The 25,351-nt window shown below is 41.6% G+C and overlaps 2 protein-coding genes across 2 annotated transcripts; both read left to right on the forward strand.

Annotated features, from left to right (window-relative positions):
* Window positions 1–1,761: 1,761 nt before the first annotated feature.
* Window positions 1,762–8,003, forward strand: LOC310709506 (pepsin B-like). Its single transcript, XM_083509256.1, has 9 exons — window positions 1,762–1,891; window positions 2,210–2,363; window positions 3,103–3,220; window positions 4,399–4,517; window positions 4,905–5,101; window positions 5,543–5,665; window positions 6,363–6,507; window positions 6,731–6,829; window positions 7,663–8,003. Exons 1-9 carry the CDS (start codon window positions 1,836–1,838, stop codon window positions 7,813–7,815), a joined length of 1,164 nt encoding a protein of 387 aa, XP_083365382.1. The 5' UTR covers window positions 1,762–1,835; the 3' UTR covers window positions 7,816–8,003.
* A 9,386-nt stretch (window positions 8,004–17,389) lies between these two features.
* On the forward strand, window positions 17,390–24,220 carry LOC310709504 (gastricsin-like). The gene is made up of 9 exons (XM_083509254.1): window positions 17,390–17,543; window positions 18,016–18,166; window positions 18,986–19,103; window positions 19,721–19,839; window positions 20,590–20,789; window positions 21,538–21,660; window positions 23,133–23,280; window positions 23,508–23,606; window positions 23,814–24,220. The coding sequence occupies exons 1-9, from the start codon at window positions 17,488–17,490 to the stop codon at window positions 23,964–23,966; spliced, it is 1,167 nt and encodes a 388-aa protein (XP_083365380.1). The 5' UTR covers window positions 17,390–17,487; the 3' UTR covers window positions 23,967–24,220.
* Window positions 24,221–25,351: the final 1,131 nt, after the last annotated feature.

Consider the following 25,351-nt stretch of genomic DNA (forward strand, 5'->3'; position numbering starts at 1 on the left):
GTTTAGCGGTCTCCAGTTTCCTTGCTCACCATTGAGTGGATTGCAATTGTGCCTTAAATATCTCATGAAGGGGCTTGCATTGCAACTGCTGCTAAAATGGTTTCAGCGCAAATCCTGTCTTAAAAGACGTTTGAGGACAAACACCTTCTTGATCCTGGAGCAAATCTCTCTGAAGGTGCGTTGTGAACACATCTTCAAAGAGGCTCATTACCTGAAATCTTTGTGACAACAGATGAGTGATGCCACCCACCTGCAAAATATGACATACAAGGGGTAAGGCAGAAACAGATCTTGCCTGCTGAGGGGGAATATGCTCCCCAGTCCTGGTACAGAGCCATTAAAAACCATGGATTACACTCCCCAAACACTCCCTTACGCCCCCCCCCTTATGTATTAGTGGTTACCCACTCTGGCTTAACTCACACTCCTGTTACCTGTACATGATTTTATACCATTTTCTAGCATTTAATTGCTCTGCTGTGCAGGATTCAGTTTAAAGTCCTCCTGATCAGTTTTGTGTGACTCCTGCCAAGCATATCCTTTAAAAAAAGAAAAGGAAAGCTACATACATTATACACCGAACTGCACATGGGATGAAGCAAGATCATTATGATCATTTGGCAAAATGTGCATCAATATTTGTGACGATACCAATGTACATATATTGTCAAAAGAATGGATCTTATATATGAACTTAGCAGCACAAACTGTAATTGCAACTCAGTGGGAAACAGTCCAAAATCTTACACTGGACACTTGGTACCACTTGCTCTAGAATAAGAGCTAGAATAGAGGAAATCATGTTGTAATTGTTACCTCCATTTTATATGCATTATAAAATGAAATACAGTGGTGCCTCGCAAGACGAAAAGAATCTGTTCTGTGATTCTCTTCGTCTAACGGTTTTTCCGTCTTGCGAAGCAAGCCCATTGACAGATTAGCGGATTAGCGCTATTAGCGGCTTTTAGCGGCTTATCTGCTGATCGGATCAGCTGATAAGTGGCTTAGCGGCTTAGAAAAAGGGGGGAAAGGAAAAAAAAACCGCAGGAACTCGCAAGACATTGTCGTCTTGCGAAGCAAGCCCATAGGAGATTCGTTTTGCGAAGCACCTCCAAAACGGAAAACTCTTTCGTCTAGCAAGTTTTCCGTCTTGCGAGGCATTCGTCTTGCGGGGCACCACTGTAAAAAACTTTACAAAAAAATGATATTCATGCAATTTCTAGCCAGTGGGAGCTAAATACTGTGTGATCAGAGTTTTGATTCATAAACCTCATTGATAGTAGTGTTAGTATAACTTTATATGGTCAAGCATGGGCCAATACCTTAGTGAAGAGAAATCTGGAGTTACTCTTGATATTGGTTGGCATCAATTAAATCAATATTGAGCCTATCCAGCATTATGTAAGCACTTGTCAGAATAACTGTGATTATTAACTTGGCCTTTATAATTTCTGAAAAGAATATGACCAACTTTTCAAGGAAACTGATTATATTTCAGTAGATATCTTGTAGATATCTTATCACCATTTTTTTTATTTGTCCCAATAGCACAGCTTTGCTCCAGATCCAGTTCTTATAACTAAATATTTTTACAATCAAAAGCACAAATTGCTTTTTAAAACCTTTCAAACAAAAGAATTTGATTCCCTATCATTCATAAGAAAACAGAAAGTGTAGATATTGAGTGTACATAATGATATTGGAAATCTAGAGTAAACAGATAAGCCAGTAGAGGACAGATGCTCTGAGTATAAAAGTAGGGACAAAGCAGCTGTAATTGTGGAAAGGATTTGTGGATTCTCTAGAAGATTGCATTGGTCAAGACACTGAGCACCATGAAGTGGCTGATCCTGGTATTGGCTTTTCTCCACCTGTCAGAGGGCCTGGAGAGGTGAGTGTCTCAACAATAGCAACAAATGAGCTGAATATATGACTGGAAATTAAATCAAGTCATACATTTTCAGCCAATGTTCTTATAATGTTCCATAGCAAAATTAAACCTTCTCTTATCAGGTTTTGAGAGTTTGTCTCTCTCACACTCACTTGGTTTTATTGAACGAATGGATGAATAATAAAGTAGCACAATGGGCTATTAGTAGCTCCCAATAACAAAGAATAGGAAAGCAGGTGAAGAAAGAGTGCATAGCAGAAGTACAGAAAGGCCACCCATGTTGCTTCTAGTCTCTTGAGATCTTTGTGTCTTATGCAGAGTCATTCTGAAGAAAGGGAAATCCATTCGGGAGAACATGAAGGAGAAAGGAGTGCTGGAGGAATTTCTGAAGAAACATCATGCTGATCCTGCATTGAAATACCACTGGAATGAATACAACATTGCTTATGAACCAATAACCAACAACTTGAATGTGAGTACTGCATCAATATGAATCTGTACCTTTCCTCTCCTCCCTCTCAAAGTGGTAGAGAAAATACATGAACTTGCACATTGAGCTCAACAGTTGATAATGCCATCAAACAACCCATTCCCCCTACAATAAGAATGAACTGAACACTCAACCGTATGTGCTCAGAGGTGTGAATTGGGGCTCTCTGTTTTATGACAGCAAGACACAGATGTTTGTCCAGTAAATGATTTCAGCTTCTACTTTTAATTTTGGGGGTTATGGCTTCATGGTATCTTCTTTGCTTGCTGACTTGTCTGCTGAGCATTCCATGAGACACACTAAGGATTATGAGCCTGGGTAACTGATCCCGAAAGGACTTGAAGGTGGATGTTTTCACTACAGCACTTTCCTCTACTGGAGATACAAAACACGAAAATGCAACTGCCTTTGTTGGGATGAACATGGCAAGCAAAGATGCATATATCTCTTCTCTGGATGTTGGTAGTTAGAGAAGAGGATTAGGGATTATGATTCTAGCATCTTGCATAACTCTCCTGTTGGCTTTGCTGTATGCTTTTGGAGAGTAGTGTAATTTACCTTCTCTGTGGGATGCATTGCTAAATTGAAGTCTTCATGATCTAAATAGCCCCTTTGAGATTATTGGTAGCAAAGTACTAGCAAAGCTTTGAAATGATAAAAGCATTAAAAGGCGTGGTGAATTGCCTTTATTCCACCTTATTCAAGTTTTCTCCCTTGGCAGTCTTTCTACTTTGGAGAGATCAGTATTGGAACTCCACCCCAGAATTTCCTGGTTCTCATGGACACAGGTTCTTCCAATCTCTGGGTACCTTCTGTGTATTGTAATACTGCAGCCTGTGGTGAGTACTCTGCACAGTTGCTGAAAGTGGCTGTTTGTCTTCAAGAAAGCACTTCATTTTGTTTAGAAATAATTTTACTGCAGACCTTCTTTGCAGCTTCCAAACTTGGAATATCATTATAATATATTGACTGACAACCCTAAGATTCTCCTCCCTCCCCTGCTTCTGGGCATCAACCCGTCTTTCTCTGAGTTCAGATTCTTTATTTCCCCCCAACATATCATGAGATATAATACTAGAGCTCATTTGAAGCATTGTGTGCGCACGGTATGGGTTAGAAACAGCAAATGCTGTTGTGATGGCCAGATACCATGGTGCTACTCAGCCGTAGGACTAGTCAATGCAAGCAGATCTTATGAAAGCAATAGCATGCTGCATTAATCAAGATGGAAAAATCTGTCAGTTTCAGCTTTTCATTTTTTCCAGTCTTATGTTCAGTTTGTCATATTACTGCATCGGTTTGCAAATCTTCTTTTAAAAAGTCCTCACAGAAATGCACATATATTTTAGTGTGCATTTCTCCCAATATACACAATTTTGTGTGCCATTTTGTCTAAGATACACATTTTCTGCAAGCAATTTCCCCTAATATATATTAGTCACAACAGTTATTTTCTACCTTCTCTGTCAGAGTCAGCATGACTCAGAATACTGGCTCCTGGGAATCACAGGTGAGAAGAGAAAACTGTTTGCACTCATATCCTGCTTACTGGTTTCCAATAGGCATCTGATTGACTATCATGGCAACAGAATTCTGACTTAGATGGGCCCTTACCATGATCCAGCAGCTCTTCTTATGTACTTATATAATGCATTTTAGTATATTATTTTCACTCATATAATACATTTTTATGTACAAATGTTCTTACGATGAAGATACATTATGAAGCTGTCCTCAAACCATGTTAATTAAAATGGTGCAGGCCCTAATTTTGACCAGCAATGGGGACCTTCTGAGGTAAATGCAGTAACAATGTTTGTATATTTTTGTGAGAAGTGCCCCTTTCCTGTTGCCTCCTTTTTAGCCTCTTCACTATGTGTGCATATAAGAGTTCATGGGTGATAGGCTGGGTCTGTAGCAAAGTCAGATCTGTTGTAAACTGAATCTTGCATGCTAATGGGCAGCTTTCACTGCCTCATAGAGATAGATTTGTACTCTGGGTTCTTTTTTATTCTAGGTAACCACCATAGGTTCAACCCCAGTGCATCTTCCACTTACTCCAACAATGGACAGACCTATACCCTATCCTATGGGAGTGGTAGCTTAACTGTCATGCTAGGCTATGATACAGTGCAGGTAAGTGAACTTTGCACTGTGGACCACTCATCTTTAAGTGTGCCACATTCTGGGAATATTCCAACTAAGGTAAAGCTAATAATTTTGGGAATCCAGTTAACAATGGCAGGAATCCTTTGCAGTATAAGAAAGCATCCTGTTCTGAACTCAGCATCAACATCTGAATTTAACAAGTGCAAAAAACTAAGTTCCTAAGCCACAGCAGTGACTGGTGGTACTCACTGAGATCCAGTTTTGCTGAGATTGACACCAGACCACATTTTGAAGAATCCACTCCACTGGGTCTCATTGTCTCTCTGTGTAGCATTATTCCTAAACTGATGAGTATTGCCTGCCAGTTACCACGATTCACGTTGCAAGTGAACCCCATTGATTCCTTCTCCCCAGGTCCAGAACATTGTCGTTCAAAACCAGGAGTTTGGCTTGAGTCAAAATGAGCCTTCCAGTCCTTTCTACTATGCCAGTTTTGATGGGATTTTAGGCATGGGTTATCCCGGCTTAGCTGTAGCAGGTCCCACCATTATGCAGCAGATGCTAAGACAAGGGCAGCTTTCTGAACCCATCTTCAGCTTCTATTTCTCCCGGTAAGATCCAAAACCTGATATTTTTTATCAGGGGCATGTGCAAGAGGAATTAATCTAGGATAAATAAAATACTCCTCCATGGTTACATCCTTACAGTAACAAAACACAGTTGAGAATGAGCGTATGAGCAATTGATGCAAATTAAGCTTTCTGTTAGCTCTTTGACCCTTCTTAATCAACCTTCCCTTTTAATACCATCACTGGAGTGATGAAAGGATGGATTTTCACCAGTGGAGTGAGATCCTGATCCTTGTTAATGTGGGGCAAACTGTTCCTGATTTGTTCTTTCCCCCTCTGACCTGCCAACTGTTTATTGCTCTCCATTTATGCTTTCTTTAATCTTCTCTAGGCTTATTTACCTGTGGACTTATAGAGCACCATCAAATTTATAGGTAGTTAGAACTAATCCTTGTCTGTTTTAAACCATTTTTGTTTTCTCAGCCAACCAACTGCTCAGTATGGAGGGGAAATGGTTTTGGGAGGTGTAGACAATCGGTTGTACTCTGGGCAAATCACTTGGACGCCTGTCACCCGTGAATATTACTGGCAGATTGGTATTCAGGAGTAAGTGGCACACATAATTTCCATTTTATCTATACCTAGCTGTGCTTTCCTGCTTTAAACATGTTCCTTTTCCGGATGACAAAAAAGGCTTTGCCTGCTCTATGGAGTGGCCGCCTTTCTGCAGAGTAGAGTACTTTTATTCCTCCTGCTTACTGCTTTAGAATATGTGTGTTGTGGGCTTGGGACTGGAATGAAACGATTGCATCAATGGATATTCCAGCTGGGTATAGCATTTAACTAAAAATAAAAATCCAAACAAGTAACAATATATTGCAGTATGGATACTGAGAAAATATAGATTTTCTAGAACTAAAATGTTGCTTTGAGGATGTCTGCATCTTTATTGTGCGCACATACATGAATGCATGCAAAATCCAGAAAGGCTGTTGTAGCCAAAGATCACTCTTTTGTGCCAGCCTCAAGAGAAGCAATAGGGTTAATATCTTAGCATGAAAATGGATTGGATGGATCAGTGCATAATCTACTCCAATTAATATATGACAAGATGAATCCTATGGGGAAACTCTGTGAACGGGAGGAAGTGTAGGTGGGGAAGACTGAATCTCAACCAGTGAATTTTCTGTATAATATATGTGGAAGGAGGTGGCACGTTTTGTCTCAATGTACAATGCACAGCTATAGAGGTGAGTCTCTGAGAACCCATTTGGGACCTTAATATCACTTCTTTCCTCTGCAGGTTTGCTATTGGCAGCCAGGCTACTGGCTGGTGCAGCCAAGGCTGCCAGGCAATCGTGGACACTGGAACATATCTACTTGCTGTCCCTCAGCAGTACATGGGGAATTTCTTGCAAGCTGTAGGTGGTCAAGAATACAATGGTGAGGTGAGTGGATGAGGTAATTTCAGAAAGCCACACCTCAGGAGACAGTGAGCTGCTTGCAGGAAACACAATGTGCTCATATAACTTTGCTATACTGTATGCACCAAAAAGAAAGGAAAACATTTTGCTTGTTTTAGCCTGTTTTCTACAGGGAACATGACTCAACCAACCTCTGTTCTAGCCTACTCAAATAGTTAACCTTCCCTCTTTATTTGTTCTTTTTCAGTTTGTGGTGAACTGCAACTATGTCCAGAACATGCCCACCATCACCTTTATCATCAACGGATCCCAGTTTCCACTGCCTCCATCTGCCTATGTCACCAATGTACGTATATACCATATTGCTAAACATAATTCCCCAGAACAGTATGTGTTTTGAACCATGCTATGTTTATAATACCTGTCTCCTTGATCCTTGCCCATCAAGGCTTATAAAAGTGAGCCAGGAAGGGCTGGGCAATGGGCTCTGTGGGGTGGTGAATGCTTCCCTCTGTGAGGGAGCCTTCCCAGACCTACTGAAAGAGGCAATTATAAATAATAAAATTCTTGTTGTTGTTGTTGTTGTTGTTGTTGTTGTTGTTGTTCCATCATTATTGTATTCTGTCATTAAACCTTATAATTACCTGATTTCTGTTTTAAAAACAGATTACGAGTCTGGTTTTTTTATACTAAGGGGTGGCATTTATTTATTCAGGAAAATTGTTGTAATGGTGCCTTGTATTTTTTTCTCCTAACCCTTTTTGTGGGGTCATTTTAATTTTATTTTTTGAGATCATGGATCTATCACTGATGTTAGAATTCTTTTATAGATTTATAGTTGCAGATTGTTCCTAAAGAGATGTTTGCTTGGACTGTAATTGCCAAAAGCAAGAGTATGAGTAGTACTAGCCCCTATAAAATAGTGAAAAAGAATCCCTCCATTTTGTCACTTCTCCCAGAGTGGAGATGATACTCACTGGGCTGGCCTCACTATTGGCCCTGTCTGCATTGTGGCCAGCCCTGAATCAGGACATGTAGATGGTCAGAGACATACTGGAGCATATCAAATGTGGATCTCTAGTGTGTCTTTGCGAAGAAGTCCTTATTCCAGGCTTCCTTGAAATTCTGTTTTATTTATTTCCCCAGCACAGGTTTAACTTGTTTTCTTTTGTTCCACAGAATAATGGATATTGTACAATTGAGATTGAGGCTACATACTTGCCTTCTCCAACTGGGGAGCCACTGTGGATCTTAGGTGATGTCTTCCTTAAGGAGTATTATTCTGTCTTTGATATGGCCAACAACAGGGTGGGCTTTGCACCTTCAGCCTAGATAAAGAAAAAAGCCCAATTTTCTGGATCAATAGTGCTACTCTTTGGGAATTCAACAGAATCATTCTACATTGTTTGTAAAGGAAATTGCAGTATTCTTACCTTTCCATAATTCTTCTGCTACTGCTTTTATACTATCAGTTCTCTTGAGATCCATTGCTACGGAGAAATAAATACCAATATGTCAAATTTCTAGCTGTCTGTTTCAATACTGTATGTGTGGGTATCTGAGGTTCATTTTAGGAAACAATCTAGGTTGTTCCTTTTTTTCTATGTCTTGCCTCTTCAGTGACTCCTCAGGTCTTAAAATCATGAATTCTGAATCATGAACTAAGAGTCTATAAGGAAATTTGAGGAACTCAGATTTGTACCCTCTATGGCATTGATTCCAGTTTTGGAAAACTGAATGGGATCAGTTTCTCCCAAGGAGTAAAACCAACTTCAGTAATAAAATATTAGCTTTAAAATTTTGCAGGTTACTGAGAGAAACATAAAAAATGAGCACAACATATGTCATAAATCTACATAAACACACTGATAGTCCAAAATTTCATTACTTTGGCAGTCATGATATTTCATCTTTTTAGGACTGCCAGCGCTGATAATGGTAATCATCTAATAAATGTAGCCTAGAAAAATAAAAGCCTAAAAGAAGGCATGATATAAAATAATGAGCAGTGTCAAGAGAGTTACTAATTATCTCAAAATACCAGAAATTTATATAATTCAATGAAATTGATTGGCAGTAGGTTGAGGACAGCCAAACAGAAGCACTTCTGCACACAATGTGCAATTGACTTTTGGAATTCAGTATCACAAAAGTGTTGATAGCCGTTAGCCCTAGATGGATTTTAAAGAGGAGCAGACATATTAATGAAGGATAATCTGCCAATGGTTATTAGCAACGATAGCTTAAATGGAGCTTCTCTTTTCAGAAACATTATTTCACTGATTGCCAGATTTGGGGGACAAACAGGAGATGAATCTCTTCATCATGCCCCCACTCATGGCCCCATTACAGATGATAGTATGCTAGACTAGACATACCTTTGGTCTGACCCAAGAAGACATGTATTTATCTGCCTATTAAAAAAGAAGAAACCTGTTAAGGAAATTCTATTTCATATTAGGCTATTATTTTCTGACACAATGCAGAAAAGAATCATTAATAAAGATGACAGACTCCAAGACATAAGTCCATGGTGTGTACCGGTATTTGTTAGGATATTTTTGATGCACTGATACTTCTGCCAATGGATTGTCATGAGGCTTTCTTGGGCTCTACTTACCTCCCAGCTACCACCCGGTCCCCTTTTGTGTAGAAGTAGTTGAGAGGGCATGCATATACTAAACCACTGCTATCTGTGCTTCCAGCTGAGCATTGGAAGTAATCAGCTAATACTTGAAAGCACTACTCAGCTCATGTGTGGGTGTGGAAATATGCAAGCATGATGATGGTGATAACGCCCGAAAGCTGTATATGCTTTAGTACTGAGGAGTATATGTACAGCTATCATATGCCAAGCATCAGAAAAAACGGGGGAAGAAATAAATTATTGCAATCAGTTAATACACAAGAGCTCAGTCATAAGGCTCACAGTGGCAAAACGGTTTTCAAGAAATTGAGAGACTGGAGTAAGTTAGAGCCCTTTAAGACAAACAAGGTAAAGAAGGATCTTCTGCTTTTGAAACTGAACAAGGTGGGTGGAAGGCAAGTAAGCTCTTGGCCAGCAAATTTGCTCAGAAAACTGGTATCTGCACATGAGAACGCAGGAAACACATATATCACAGAAACTGGCCTGTGACTGCCAGTTTATATTTGGAATTATAGACATCAGAAAGCCCAGCACCTGATACAGTATGTGCACTTGTGAACTTGTATGTATATATATGCAAGGTCTTATTGGGGGAACATGCACAATTCATTGAAAAGGAAATTACCTGCTCAGAGGTACTAGATTCAATTAATGTGCTGAGGAATTACAAGTCTGCAGTTTTCTGTGAAGCCTTTAAATATAGTTTGGTCTGGCAAAGTTTATTTTAAATCCTGCAGCTAAACCAGAGGGTTCAAACTCCTGCAGCATCATGGTATTAAAACAGGTGGATCTGCCACAAATAGGAGGTCATCGGCAATTAATCCTGTCTTACACGGCTCTTGTCCAACGGTGATTCCTTCCACATTGTCATTTTGTCTAATCAAATTTTCAAAAATGTGGAATACCTGCAGAAATTATTTCCCTTTAAATGGGTTACCTCCTCACTGAAATACTTAGGATTAAATATTTCTATTCAGTTTTCATAGTTGTATCAAACCATCTTTGCAACATTCTTGAATATGTCCGGAAAAATCCGGAGATGTGGTAACCCTAGAGTCTAGACTGTCATGTGGTCTTGGCGGCCACTCCCAGTCACCGGTCTAGCTGCCACATTCTGGATTAGTCACCTTCAAAGGTAGCCCTACGTAGCAGTCCAAGTGGGAGATAACCAGAGCCTGCACCACTCTGGTGAGACAGTCTGCGGGCAGGTAGGGTCTCAACCTGTATACCAGATGGAGCTGGTAGACAGCTGCCCAGCTGTGAGTCCAAAATGACTCCCAGGCTGCACACCTGGTCCTTCAGGGGCACAGTTACCACGTTCAGGACCAAGGAGTCCCCCACACCCGCTCGCCCCCTGTCCCCCCAAAACAGTACTTCTGTCTTGTCAGGATTCAACCTCAATCCATTAGCCACCATCCATCCTCCAATCACCTCCAGAGACTCACACAGGACATTCACTGCCTTCACTGGTTCAGATTTGAAGGAGAGGTAGAGCACCCAGCCCAAATGATTACCAAACCACATTTTCTGTGCTTGTTTCAAACACTCCAAGCTTACATCATGGAAAAACAATTGAGAATATGGCAGAATTATTTTTTAGGCTTTATCTGGCATGGGAAAAGGCACTATGTAAGAAATTCAAACATTATAAGGAAAACCAAAAAGTGGGGGAGCAGCAGTACCAAATCTCTTCTACTATTATATTGCTTTACAATTGGCACAAATGGTAAAATGGGGAAGGCCTTTTTTGATGTCAAGCTGGGCTTCAAGCTGAGCAACAAGCAGCCATTTCTTATTCTCTGGAAGCTACTGCAGGATCTACAAAGCAAAGTAGAAGAGTGATTCTTAATAAAAAACTTGGCTACAGCCAGTATTATATTTAAGCTACGGGACACATGATGTATGCATCTTTCTTCAGAGACATCACTACTAAATTGTTTCTTATTGCATTCAGATGTTCAGCAGAATTTTTTTTTCAACCAATCCTCATCCTAGGCTAAGGAAGATTTTTAAAACTTTATAAACCTAAACCATTATCCTAACTTGCTATGTTTGCACAGATTACAACCGTCTTTAAAAAACACACAGAAGAACCAACAAATATTTTTATTCCCTGGTTTTCTGAACATTCAAATAACAAACATCAGCATAAAGCAGAAAGGCTACAACAATCTTCAACAGAAATTCCATTAACTTGATTCAGTTACAGATAGGTAGCCGTGTTGGTCTGCCATAGTCAAAACAAAAAAATTCCTTCCAGTAGCACCTTAAAGACCAACTAAGTTAGTTCTTGGTATGAGCTTTCGTGTGCAAGCACACTTCTTCAGATACACTGAAACAGAAGTTGCCAGATCCTTCTATATAGTGAGAAGGTGGGGAGGGGTATTACTCAGAAGGGTGGTGGGAATGGGTGATTGGCAGATAGCTGAGATGAGCCTGTTGACGACTCTTAACGACTGCAATAGGTCTTACAGGAAAAAGCAAGGGGTGAGAAGGTGAAAAATGGCTTTGTCATGTATAATGAGATAAGAATCCAATGTCTTTGTTCAGACCAGGTCTCTCCATGGTTGTAAGTTTGGTAATGAGTTGTAATTCAGCAGCTTAAAGTCAGTTGATCTATGGTAGTGAAATTAAGTGTTTTATTTGCTACCTATTTCAATTTCATGTTCCTGAATACATCTTTCAATATTCACCTGAAGATCAAACCTATCCATTCTTAAGGAAATCAGCCCTGAGTGCTCACTGGAAGGACAGTTCCTGAAGCTGAGGCTCCAATACTTTGGCCACCTCATGAGAAGAGAAGACTCCCTGGAAAAGACCCTGATGTTGGGAAAGATTGAGGGCACAAGGAGAAGGGGACGACAGAGGACGAGATGGTTGGACAGTGTTCTCAAAGCTACCAGCATGAGTTTGACCAAACTGTGGGAGGCAATGGAAGACAGGAGTGCCTGGCGTACTCTGGTCCATGAAGTCACGAAGAATCAGACACAACTAAATGATTAAACAACAACAAATGATCCTTTCTTTCTTTCTTTCTTTTTAAATGTGTTTACCAATTAAGTACAGCTATATGGCTCAAAAATGGGCTTTCCTGGAGGAGATGCCTAGAAGAAGGGGCATATGTTTATTATTGGAGGACATGGACTAAGTAACTAAGATGCAGAAGTCTGGGAAATTGAGGCAAATTAATATTAACTGCATGGGTGACTTGTCCAAAGCACAAGTGATTGCTATTATACACAAGGGTTCGAACCTTGGCTTCCCACATTTAAAACTAGTACAGACCACTGGCCTCACAGTTGGGGAGGGAGTGAAATAAACAATCATCCTGAATACCCATTCAGTATCTTTGTTTTTTTTTCACTCCCTCCCCAACTGTGGAGCCAGTGGATGACCTTGAAGGAAACTGAACAGAAAATACACAAGTGAAACATTGCCTCATTCCTGTGCCCAAAGACGTGTAGTCTCAATGCTTTGGACTGACTACTTGGTAAAAACTCCACTGAATTGGAGGGTTTTTCTCTTCATTTGCCCTTAAGAGTCCGCTTTACTTCTTTGAAAAACCGCAATGAGCCCTTTCAACTGTTTATTCAGCTGATGACTGATAGCTTTCATTGCTCACTCTGATGGACAAATTTTATGTCACTTTACCCTGTGTTGGCTTTGGGATTGATAAGGATAGTTTTCCATGCTGATACGATAGAGTGGTATAAATGGTGCCTGTTAATCTAATGTCCATGAAGGTCTTTAGCAGTGATTCCTGCACTGTATGGTTCCATCAGTGGGAAGAAAGGACAACAGAATTAAAAGAACATGGAGAGAGCCATGCTGGGTCAGACCAAAGGCCCATCGAGTACAGCATCCTGTTTTCACAGCAGCCAACCAGATGCCAGAGAGCAGCCTGTAAGCAGGGCCTGTGTGCAACAGGGCTGTCCCTGCCTGCAATGGCCAGCAACTGATAGACAGAAGCATAACTGAGTGTATGTTGGGGGGGGAGGGGGGCTCATTTAATTTCACTGCTCACAGATGGTGTAGTGACAATAAAGGATTATTATTATTATTATTATTATTATTATTATTATTATTATTATTATAACGCCTCTGACATTAAAGGTAGAGCACAGTCATTTGATAGCCTTATCTTTTATGAATTTGCCTAATTCTCTTTTAAAGCCATCCTGGTTGGTGGCCATCACTAATTCTTATGGGAGCACTGTGTGAATTACTTTCTTTGGTTCGTCCTGAATCTTCCAACATTGCGCTTCATTGGGGGGCCTAGGGTTCTAGTATTAGGAAAATGGAAGAAACAAACATCACTCTGTCTACTTCCTCTACACCACACAAAATCTTATATACCTCTATCATGTCCCCTCTTGCTCATCTTAATATATATATATATATATATATATATATATATATATATATATATATATATATGTTTTCGTAGATTTTCACGGGTACAGGAATGCAGGTTTTGGTGTCCTCGGGTGTATTCCCGTGTAAAAGTTGGGGTGTCTAGGCGACGTTTCGACGAGGTCTCACTCGTCATCTTCAGGCTGGTGCTTTCGGCTTCTTGTTACTGGAACAGAGCGGGATCTCAGTGTTTGAGTTCCTATAAATACTGTAGAGGGGTGTGGTGTATTGCCTCAAAAGTTCTGGGCAGAGGGGAAGTTCCCAGGCTAGTGTTCTTTTCTTCTTTTGTTCCTTAATTACTTGAGGGATATCTTGAGTGATTTCTTGGGTGATATTCTGAGTACCACTTAGGTGGGTCATTAGGTGTGGATTAGTTGCTAAAGCCTTCGTGTCTTGACCTCTTGAATTTGTGAAGAGTTTTTCTGGGAAGATGGCTGTACTGCACTTAGTTGTGCTCTGGCTTGGCTTCGTGTATAGGGGCGAGCTGTGGTTTTGTGCCCTGTGCCAGCCAGATCTGTGTAGGGATTGCAGGGGGGTGCAGCATCCGGAGGTGCCACTATGGTTTGGTTACTGGATGGTGTCTGTAATTTATCTGTGGAGAGGGTCTGGGTTTGGGTCTGGTGTGGTTGATTGGTGGTGGCGTTCTGTGTGCCTCTGGATCTGGTGTCGGTTTTTGTGGGGAGGGCTAATTTCCAGATGTCTGGCAGGCGGGACGTGTCGTCACGCTTGTTCATGTTGTGAGGGTGTTTCTCTATCTCGATGGCTTCCATGATTATTCTCTTGTGGTGATGTTCCATGTTAAAGAGCAATTTGGAATCTGCAAAATTAATTTCGTGTCCTGTTTCTTTCATGTGTTGGAAAAGAGAGGAAGATTTTTCTTCTTTTTTGACGGCATTCTTGTGTTCTGCGATACGTGCATTTATTCGTCTGTTTGTTTGTCCAATGTACGTGGCTGGGCAGACTTTGCAGGGTATTTCATAGACCCCTTGGTTTTCCAACTGGATTTTATCTTTGGGGTTTCTGAGGATATTGGCTATTTTTTGGTTGGTGCAAAAGGCTGTTTTGATATTGTGTTTATGGAGGATTTTGCTAATTTTATCTGTAGTGCCCTTGATATAAGGAAGGAGGGCCATGCCATTGTTTTCTTCTGTGTCTTGGTTTTTTGGGGGTGTTTCTTTTTGGATTAGCTTCGTAACCCTGTTTTGCTGGTATCCATTGGCGATTAACACATTTGAGAGATTCTGTAACTCAGTTGTCAAGTGGTCTTTGTCAGCCAGGCGTTTGGTTCTGGAGATGAGGGTCTTGGCTACGGAGTTTATTTGTGCAGGGTGGTGGTGTGATTGAGCATGTAAGTAGCGGTTGGTGTGTGTTTTTTTCCGGTAGATAGTGTGTCCTAGGGAGCCATCAGGTTTTTTGTAGATTAGGACGTCAAGGAAGGGAAGCTGGTTGTTGGCTTCTATTTCCATAGTGAATACACCCCAAAATACAATTCACTATGGAAATAGAAGCCAACAACCAGCTTCCCTTCCTTGACGTCCTAATCTACAAAAAACCTGATGGCTCCCTAGGACACACTATCTACCGGAAAAAAACACACACCAACCGCTACTTACATGCTCAATCACACCACCACCCTGCACAAATAAACTCCGTAGCCAAGACCCTCATCTCCAGAACCAAACGCCTGGCTGACAAAGACCACTTGACAACTGAGTTACAGAATCTCTCAAATGTGTTAATCGCCAATGGATACCAGCAAAACAGGGTTACGAAGCTAATCCAAAAAGAAACACCCCCAAAAAACCAAGACACAGAAGAAAACAATGGCATGGCCCTCCTTCCTTATATCAAGGGCACTACAGATAAAATTAGCAAAATCCTCCATAAACACAATATCAAAACAGCCTTTTGCACCAACCAAAAAATAGCCAATATCCTCAGAAACCCCAAAGATAAAATCCAGTTGGAAAACCAAGGGGTCTATGAAATACCCTGCAAAGTCTGCCCAGCCACGTACATTGGACAAACAAACAGACGAATAAATGCACGTATCGCAGAACACAAGAATGCCGTCAAAAAAGAAGAAAAATCTTCCTCTCTTTTCCAACACATGAAAGAAACAGGACACGAAATTAATTTTGCAGATTCCAAATTGCTCTTTAACATGGAACATCACCACAAGAGAATAATCATGGAAGCCATCGAGATAGAGAAACACCCTCACAACATGAACAAGCGTGACGACACGTCCCGCCTGCCAGACATCTGGAAATTAGCCCTCCCCACAAAAACCGACACCAGATCCAGAGGCACACAGAACGCCACCACCAATCAACCACACCAGACCCAAACCCAGACCCTCTCCACAGATAAATTACAGACACCATCCAGTAACCAAACCATAGTGGCACCTCCGGATGCTGCACCCCCCTGCAATCCCTACACAGATCTGGCTGGCACAGGGCACAAAACCACAGCTCGCCCCTATACACGAAGCCAAGCCAGAGCACAACTAAGTGCAGTACAGCCATCTTCCCAGAAAAACTCTTCACAAATTCAAGAGGTCAAGACACGAAGGCTTTAGCAACTAATCCACACCTAATGACCCACCTAAGTGGTACTCAGAATATCACCCAAGAAATCACTCAAGATATCCCTCAAGTAATTAAGGAACAAAAGAAGAAAAGAACACTAGCCTGGGAACTTCCCCTCTGCCCAGAACTTTTGAGGCAATACACCACACCCCTCTACAGTATTTATAGGAACTCAAACACTGAGATCCCGCTCTGTTCCAGTAACAAGAAGCCGAAAGCACCAGCCTGAAGATGACGAGTGAGACCTCGTCGAAACGTCGCCTAGACACCCCAACTTTTACACGGGAATACACCCGAGGACACCAAAACCTGCATATATATATATATATATATATATAAAATGCTGTAATTTTTTCCACATAGAACAGTTGTCCCACTTTACCCTGAATCTCATTTGTTGTGCATTGAGTCATTTTTAGAATATCCTCCTGAAGCTCCCCATAGCTTGCTTAGAATGTCAGCATTCTGAATACTTGGGTTTATCCACAAGCTTGGCTACTCCACAATTCACCCTTGACTCTAGATCATTTATGAAGACATTAAATAGTATCAGCCTCAATGTAAGTCCTTGGTGGACCCTACTTCTTACTTCCTTCATTTGTGGAGACGGTTCACAGTATTTATTTGAATGCAACATTTCCTGGCCTTTACCAGTCCAGAAGAGGAACTGAATCTTGAATATATATTTTTCTAGAATCCTTGATCTCAAAAGTCAGGCTGGATAAATCCCTACACTGATTAATCATTCAAATGTTTATTATTTTAATTGTTACTGGGAAACAGGAATATCATGAAAAATCTGTGGCAGACATAACCCATTTGGTGAACTGTTAAATATTGCAGTGGATCTATCTATCTATCTATCTATCTATCTATCTATCTATCTAATCTATTATCGGTATATGCAAGTATACATATATACCCCCACATGCACAAACACTGAATCCCTTGATTTTTAGAAGAAACAATGGGATTGAGATGAAGTGAAATGGGGTGAAGAACAGTGATTGTTCCTTTCTCATTCTTGATAACCCCAATTTTTCCCTTGCTGTATCAGCACATGTATTGTTTCTTATCTAATCTTAATTGCTTTATATACACAATTATTACTTTTAATGGAAAGTCAATGAAAGGATAAAAAAAAATTCTTAGCATACCTGATTGTGTTGATAGTGGTTGGGTACTAGGCTACAAGGAATGGCAATGCAAGCCAATAAGGTGTTTTCATTTTTTTGGTTGGGGGGGGGCATCCATGATATAAAAGCAAGGGCTGAAAAGTGAGACTTCAGACCACTTTCTTCTGAGGTCTACTAAGCTCATCAGGTGTTGTCGTGGGAGAAATCAAGCATCATGAAGTGGGTGCTCCTGGTTCTGGCTTGCTTCCAGCTGTCAGATGGACTAGTCAAGTGAGTGTTCTTACTCAGTTTAATACTATATATGAAACAGAACAGCATAGAGACCAATAAGATGCAAAAATTGTTCACTTGCTAATCAGGTAGCATTAGAATTTTTGAACTTTAATGGTGTAAGTCAGGAGTAAGGTAAAATTATATAGCACAGAGAATTAGATGAGTGTACAGGGATGAGTGAAGATGTGAGAATATTTTTCTCCACATGGTAAGGAGGAGCCATGTATAAAGGGTGTTTCATGCAATAATACTCACATATTCAGTAAACCTAATTTCTTTGATTTGTTGAATGTACATCCTTCCATCAATTGCCGTAGAAAAACAACAAGTGGGCAAGGGGCAGTCTCAGCGCAGCAACAGGAACAAATATGGTGGTGGTTCTTTGTCATCCAAGTTGTGTGGGGTCCTTGAATGGCAAGTATCACTCTATTAATTATATATCTATTCTCTGCTTTTTAATTCCATGTAGCGTCCTTCTGAAGAAGGGCAAGTCTATCCGAGAGGTGATGAAGGAGAAGGGTGTGCTGGAAGATTACCTGAAGAACCACAAACTTGACCCGGCCAAAAAGTACATCTTCAATGAGTACAATGTTGCTTATGAACCAATGGCGTACATGGATGTGAGTCTCCCGTCCTTTCTGAGTTGACTTGTCTTTGTATCTTTGATGTTCTCTTTAACAAGCCTATTTTTTCCTCACTACAGCAGAATGCTATTAAGCTGAGAAACCACATGGAATGTAGCATTCCGTTTAAGGATGCATGAGTATTTCTAGGCTCAACCCTCATAACAGTTCAAGCCTTTTTGTGAGTGCTGGGCCTGAGTGCTCACAAAAGACTTATAAGCTCTCAAAATTTGCACCATTGCCTCCCCCTACCTCAGTGTGTGTAACTCACCTTTGGACCAGGGGAAGAAGGCAGCAGCAGAAGAGTTGACAGTGGGCCCTGTGGAAACCCAGCAGCATGAGATTCCACAATGATATAAGGCTGGAGAACTACCTAAGCATAGAAAAGATGCTATTTGCACAATTTCTGCTGGGAAGAATCTCCACTGCATGATGGAGAAACCACTGGTTGCTGCCGTTGCTGATTATCTTCTTCCATCCATGGTCAAAAGCTCAATCCTTTAGAGAAGGGGGAAATGGCTGAGGTGGTGGTGAAGCTATCTGAGACTCCATTCACCCTGCATGTAGTAGGCTATGAGCAGTGTCCTTGCCTCAGTCCTGTCTGAGGGCATTCAAACCCCCCTATTTGAGTGATCACAACATCCCAATGTGTAAATGTCAATGTATGTGTGTCTTTTGAGAAATCCTAAGCCTTGGGAAATCGATCAGGTTGGGAGCTTTTAAAATTCACAGAATCACTCATTCCATGCAAATCACAGAGCTAAGTTCATGCCAGAATTCTTATGGAATTCACTTTGTGATATATTTTCTTCCCAGGCTTCTTACTATGGAGAAATCAGCATTGGAACACCACCTCAGAATTTCCTGGTGCTGTTTGACACTGGCTCTTCAAACTTGTGGGTGCCTTCTGTCTACTGCAACAGCCAGGCATGCAGTAAGTCACCAATCCCCAACTGTTCAAAAGCTAGCTTTATTCATAAAAGGTAAAGGTAAAGGTACCCCTGTCCATTAGGTCCAGTTGCAGACGACTCTAGGGTTGCGGTGTTTATCTCACTCTATAGGCCGAGGAGCTGGCATTTGTCCGCAAACAGCTTCCAGGTCATGTGGCCAGCATGACTAAGCTTCTTCTGGCAAACCAGAGCAGCGCATGGAAATGCCATTTACCTTCCCACCGGAGCAGTACCTATTTATCTACTTGCACTTTGATGTGCTTTCGAACTGCTAGGTTGGCAGGAGCTGGGACCGAGCAAATGGAGCTCACCCCCATTGTGGGGATTTGAACCGCCAGCCTTCTGATGGGCAAGCCCTAGGCTCTGTGCTTTAGACCACAGTACCACCCGCATCCAGCTTTATTCATAGCTACAGCTAAGCCAGCTGTGGTGTGATGGAATACAGACAGAGCTTCAACAGAGCCTTGCTGCAAACTGAATTTCTGTTATCCATGATGCCAAGCAAAGGCTTTTCTAACTGTACTACTTCTGCTGATCCTGCGCAACATTTAGGGTATATCCTATGGAAGCTTTCAGCCTTTTATTATATTTCTCCCCACAGCTGGTCATTCTAGATTCAATCCCAGCCAGTCCTCCACCTACTCCACCAATGGACAGACCTTCTCCCTGCAGTATGGTAGTGGTAACCTTGATGGATTTTTTGGCTTTGACACCATGAGAGTAAGTGTCACTTGGTCTTTTTTGGGGGGTGTGTGTGTGTGTGAACTAGTCTAATGCTACCAATGAATCACCGTCGAGTGAATCTGCTAATGTAGGGGTGGGGAACCATTCCTCTTAGCCATCATTGTCATAGTCCGGTCTAGGGGTGATTGAAGTCCCGGCTGAGGACGCTGGGACCGGGGGCAAGATGGCGGGGTGGGAGCAGGAACAAGAGTCCAGAAGCCAGGGGTCTGAGGGTCAGGAAGCAGGGAGTCACAAAGTCAAGGGTCCAAGGGTTGAGGAGCAAGGAGTCACAAAGTCAAGGGTCCGAGGAACAGGAAGCAAGAAGCCAAACGCAGCAAGGCAGGAAATGTGTTGTTGTGGCAAAGAGCCAAAGGGAAATGCTGACCTTATATCCCTTACTGGCTCTTGCCACCAGGTGCAGCGAGTTACCAAGCGGCCTCACCTGTGCGGCCGCGCCTTGCCTCTCCAGAACAAACTTAGGAAGGCCCCAGTCCTGTGAAGCCCTACTGGTCACAGGGCCTGGCTCCTGCACACACTCCTGACAATCATAAGCTAAGGGATGATTCAGGGATGATGGGAATTGTGGTCCAACAGTATCTGAAGGGCACAATGTTGGCTACCTCTGTTCTAGAAGCTCAAAAGCAGGGAACTAAGATGGTGGGTGCCCTCTTCTGACAATGTATAATTCTTTTCATTCCTGTCCTATCTATGAATTTTACGGTGACACTTTCACTTTGTCTCCTTTAGCTCCAGAACATTGTTGTCACTAAGCAAGAATTCGGCCTGAGTGAAAATGAACCTGGCTCCAACTTCGTTTATGCCCAGTTTGATGGCATCCTGGGGATGGCATATCCTTCTCTTGCAGTTGGGGGTGCTACAACGGCCTTAGAGGGGATGTTGCAGCAAAACTTGCTTTCACAGCCAATCTTCAGCTTCTATCTGAGCTCGTAAGAAAAAGAAGCCATTTTCCCTTTAGCTTTAATGTCCCACACTCCTTTGCTTTTCATACATCATAGCATAAATATAAATGGGTTGGATCTAGAATAAATTAATCATGCTTTACTGCCACAGAAATAGATGAGATTTCAGATGGTCATGAAGGGATGGAATTTTCTGAAAATCAGCATTAAGCTTCTCCACACATAATTTTTCTAACTTCCTTCTCACTCCGTGATTTTGATGAGAAGTAAGTTATTTCCCTGTGTGCTTCTGCTATAAATACAAACACTTCTCAAATGTTATATGCATGTTGATACACATTATTGTATGTGTTAATGTTAATATTATGCATAGATTATATCCACTCCAGGTTTCCTAAAGTAATCAGCAAAAAAATCATACGTACAACAATGTACATGGCTGTAGAAAAATACATATATATTAATACTTATAAAATTATAGCGCAGAGACAGCATATTGCATGGACTTGACTCTCACACATATACATATTTTGGGGTATAATTTTGCATGAAATATTGTATACAGCCAGCCACTTTAAAAACCCAACAATGCACAAAAAATTAATATTAACAGTACTGTACTCTCACTGTGTATATATCTCAGATCCTTAATTTTCCTTGAAGGGAATTTTGCATTTATACAATCCAAATGAGGGCCACCACTTTACACAATGTTCTTTGCTTTAAACATTCCAGAACAAATTATGAATGCCTAATCCTTTCTTTTTGTTTGTAGCCAACCAAGCTCTCAGTATGGTGGTGAGGTTGTCTTTGGAGGTGTAGACACTCGACTGTACTCCGGAGAGATCTATTGGGCTCCAGTCACCCAAGAACTTTATTGGCAGATTGGAATTCAAGAGTGAGTTGAAATTGTGAAAAAAATAATTCAAAAGCATTGGAGATTTCCCATAAATATCAGTATAGTGCTGTGCTTTTGAACTCATGGCAACACCTTCTTGGATTTGAGCCAGACTCTTCTAGAAGGAATGCAGATATAAACTGAAACTTATACATTGTTTCTCAAAGCATCATAGAGATTTCACCAAAGTAAAGGATTGCACTGTCACTTTATGTTCAATAATATTCAGACTGCAGTGGATTAAAATTGAAGTCAGATGTGGCTTTGCTCATGAGTCTACATCTATGTATTATTATGTCATCTGTGTATTCAGCATTTCCTCTCTGGGTTCTGCATGAACTACCTACACATAGCTACAATCTAAAGTACACTGATGTCCCTAGGGAAGATTATTTCTTGAATGTGTAAAATTGGACTGCAAGCCTAGATGCATTGCATGCCACGAGCTTCTTAGGCTAGGAACTGAGCCTGAGCCCATGCTCCATGGTTTCTTTATCTCATGGAGGTGTTGATTGGAGGATTAATAGTGCCAAGGAGGTGAACGGCATATAGCACTGTGTGGGAATTTATATTTATAACTTATATCCTCCCCTTCTATATCAAGAGGGCAGCTCGCAAGGATTTAAAATATCTTACCATATTATACAAACCTAAGTGTTATCATTACGCTGCAATTCCCTCAGCTGCAGGTGGTGCTGTGAACTGCAGAATCATGAGAGGCAGTGGATGGGCAGCCCAGGCAAGCCACGGAGGGACAGCCCAAACAGGCCAGGGCAGCCCCTCAGCTGTTCTGTCTCCTCTGCCTGCCAGCATCCAGGTCCTTAGACCAGCTGACTCTCTTACTGCCCACCATCCTGCTTCATGGTTGGCCTTGGAATCTGCTGCTGCCATGGCTGATCCTCATGAAGAGTGGCAGAATGAGCAGCACAAGAAGGGAAAAGGTGGCTGGTTGGCACCATGAAATGGAAAGGGAAGCAGTGGATGGCTTTGGCAAGGGTGGTTGGGGGAGGTTGGGTGAATGTAGGTGAGGTTGGTAAGTGAAGTGAGCAGGGGTACATAGTAAAACATTGTTATACAACTTCCATCATATTAGATTTCAGGACAATCCATATCATGTTATGGTATAGTTATGCATTGACTGAGTACTAATCTATAGGAAAGCTATGATACACAAATGACAAACTAGGAAGACTGCAGGTAAGACTGGCTTGTTAAGAGTCAGCATGAGGTTTGCATCAGTATCAGCAACAAATCAATCCACTCTTTTTGGTGCTTAGAGAAGCACATGGCACCTCCTGGTCCTCCAATATCAGAACAGAAGGCAGTGAAAGGGAGGCATGAGCTTCACAGTAATAAATCTTTTTAAAGAAATTTAGTGCCCAGCAAGGACTTAATACATTTTTTGCAGAGGATATAGGCAAGACTGCACATGAGAGGTATGGTGGGATTTTCAATGTGTTCCCTGTTCTTAGGTTTTCTATTGGGGGAAGAGCTACTGGATGGTGCAGCCAAGGTTGCCAAGCTATTGTGGACACTGGGACATCCCTCCTCACTGTTCCTCAGCAGTACATAGCGAGTTTTGCGCAGGCTGTGGGTGCTCAGCAAAATCAGTACGGAGAGGTAGGTGAAATTACATATTTTGAAGAGCTGGGAGGGTAACACAGGAAGCAGGGTGATGTGGGATATAGCTGGCATATGCAGAGTTTGTGTGGATGGCCTCAAAGTCACCAAGAATCCTGCCATTATAGAAGTAATTGATGCCTACGGAATGACTACATCTCAGTTCCATGCAGTCCTAGCTGTCCTCCTATAGGAGATTAACCCGTCATTGCATTCTTCCTTCACAGTATGCGGTTGCTTGCAGCAATGTTCAGAATTTGCCCACCATCTCCTTCAACATCAATGGGGTTTCCTTCCCTCTGCCCCCCACTGCCTACATCCTCAATGTAAGTTTTAGAGATCTGGACATCATTAACTCATTTGTTTTCTTTTAGCATAAGAACCAATAGAAAGAATTAGAACTTAAGGTTCGGGACAGGAGAAGAAAGATAGGGCTTTCTCTTGAGTGCCTTCTGTCTTTATAATAACTGGGCTAGCATCTTTATGGATCCTACTCACTTTCCCTTTCCCCCTTTCTATTTATTGCTTTACAGAACAATGGCTACTGCACAGTTGGGATTGAGCCCACCTATCTGCCTTCCCAAAATGGACAGCCTCTCTGGATCCTGGGAGATGTCTTCCTCAGGAAGTACTATTCCGTCTATGACATGGGCAACAACAGGATTGGCTTTGCAGCTGCTGCCTAAGCTTCTTTGCTATTATACCTGAGTTGTATCTATTACAATGCCTTTCTTTTAAGATTCTTACTGAGATGAAAGGGGTAGTTTAAATGCTTGCCCTTATCTCTGTTACAATTTCTTTCTTTCCCTTTAAGCTTGTCTTGGACCATTCTCCTTGAACTATCTGCACTCTGGGGCCCTGGGTTTTTTTCTTTCTTGAATCACTGGCTGCTGTTATAATGATGTTTGTGGCAGATTGGATAATAAATGGTCAAACCTGAGATATTTGTGCTCAAGTCTGCTCAGCTACTGTTCTGCTATTTACAGAGGGCATTGAAGAGGAGCACTCTTAGCTGGAATCTGTATACCTGGAATATATCTTAGGCTAAATAACGGTAGCTCCTTTAAATGATGCTGGCAGCCTCAGCTCACTGTTAATGTTTTGGAAGGGAGCAATGGCAAATGTTGCTCAGGAAGCCTCTTGTTATGGCAGCATTGCTCTTGGATCCACAGATAAATGACACAGGGGACTGCTCAAGGCCATCCAGTCCACCCCACCAAAGACAGAGCCATCCATCCACACCACCTCCATAGGTAAATAGATGCTCTCGAGAGACAAGACCACAGTGTTTCCCAAAAAGAAGTCAGGTACACAGCAGGAGATTCTTACCGACCAGTATGCATTCAGATTACCCATACACAGGACCCAAGCATGAACGTACACACGCACACACACAAACACACCTGTCCTGTTATATTGACTCCTTTCCCTGAGCCAAGCTGTTCCTTATTCATGCACAAAACCTCTCTGGGGATTTGAAATAGTGTGCAATCCCTGTACACTCTACCCTGCCTTACTTCTGTGCAGTTCACACGTGTTTCTGAAGCAAGAGAACATAATGCAGTTTTCTAACCAAGAGTGGGAGGGGAAGTGGCAGAAGGCCAGGTACCCATTGCCAAAGCCCCCTGGCACTGCCTCATAAATAAACAGGCTCAGGTGTAATGCCACCATGCTAGTGAGACATTACAATTTATCAATTCACAATGATATTACTACCTAGGGCATTTTCCCACCAGAGCAGCATTGCTGAACCCTATGTTTCAGCAACATGAATCGTTGTAAGCTATTTAACAGATAGCTCACATGTGAGTTCCCTGCTTCAAGCAATATCTATTTCCTCCCAGCGCTGGCCATGTTTTAATAACTGGTTTTTCTAAGTAGTAATTATGCTACCTACACATATTTCCTAATGAGCCCAATGGAGATTATTTCCTACTAAGCTTATGATTATAGCCTGATTCTTCCCATGTTTTACTCTGAAATAAGTTCCATCCACAGGACTCCTTCCCAAGCAGGTAAAGAATTTCAGTTTCCCCCCTTCAGATAAAAAGTTCAACACACACAGCAATTG

This window comes from Podarcis liolepis, assembly GCF_965112155.1.
Source record: "Podarcis liolepis genome assembly, chromosome: 6".
Lineage (NCBI taxonomy): Eukaryota > Metazoa > Chordata > Lepidosauria > Squamata > Lacertidae > Podarcis > Podarcis liolepis.

Bases quoted from the DNA above. Each gene is read 5' to 3' on its own strand.
- LOC310709506 (XM_083509256.1), top strand. From the start codon at position 1,836: ATGAAGTGGCTGATCCTGGTATTGGCTTTTCTCCACCTGTCAGAGGGC. The intron at 4,518-4,904 runs GTAAGTGAACTT...CCTTCTCCCCAG, and splicing joins TAGGCTATGATACAGTGCAG to GTCCAGAACATTGTCGTTCA. The intron at 5,102-5,542 runs GTAAGATCCAAA...TTGTTTTCTCAG, and splicing joins TTCAGCTTCTATTTCTCCCG to CCAACCAACTGCTCAGTATG.
- LOC310709504 (XM_083509254.1), top strand. From the start codon at position 17,488: ATGAAGTGGGTGCTCCTGGTTCTGGCTTGCTTCCAGCTGTCAGATGGA. The intron at 19,104-19,720 runs GTAAGTCACCAA...TTCTCCCCACAG, and splicing joins CTGCAACAGCCAGGCATGCA to CTGGTCATTCTAGATTCAAT. The intron at 19,840-20,589 runs GTAAGTGTCACT...TGTCTCCTTTAG, and splicing joins TTGGCTTTGACACCATGAGA to CTCCAGAACATTGTTGTCAC.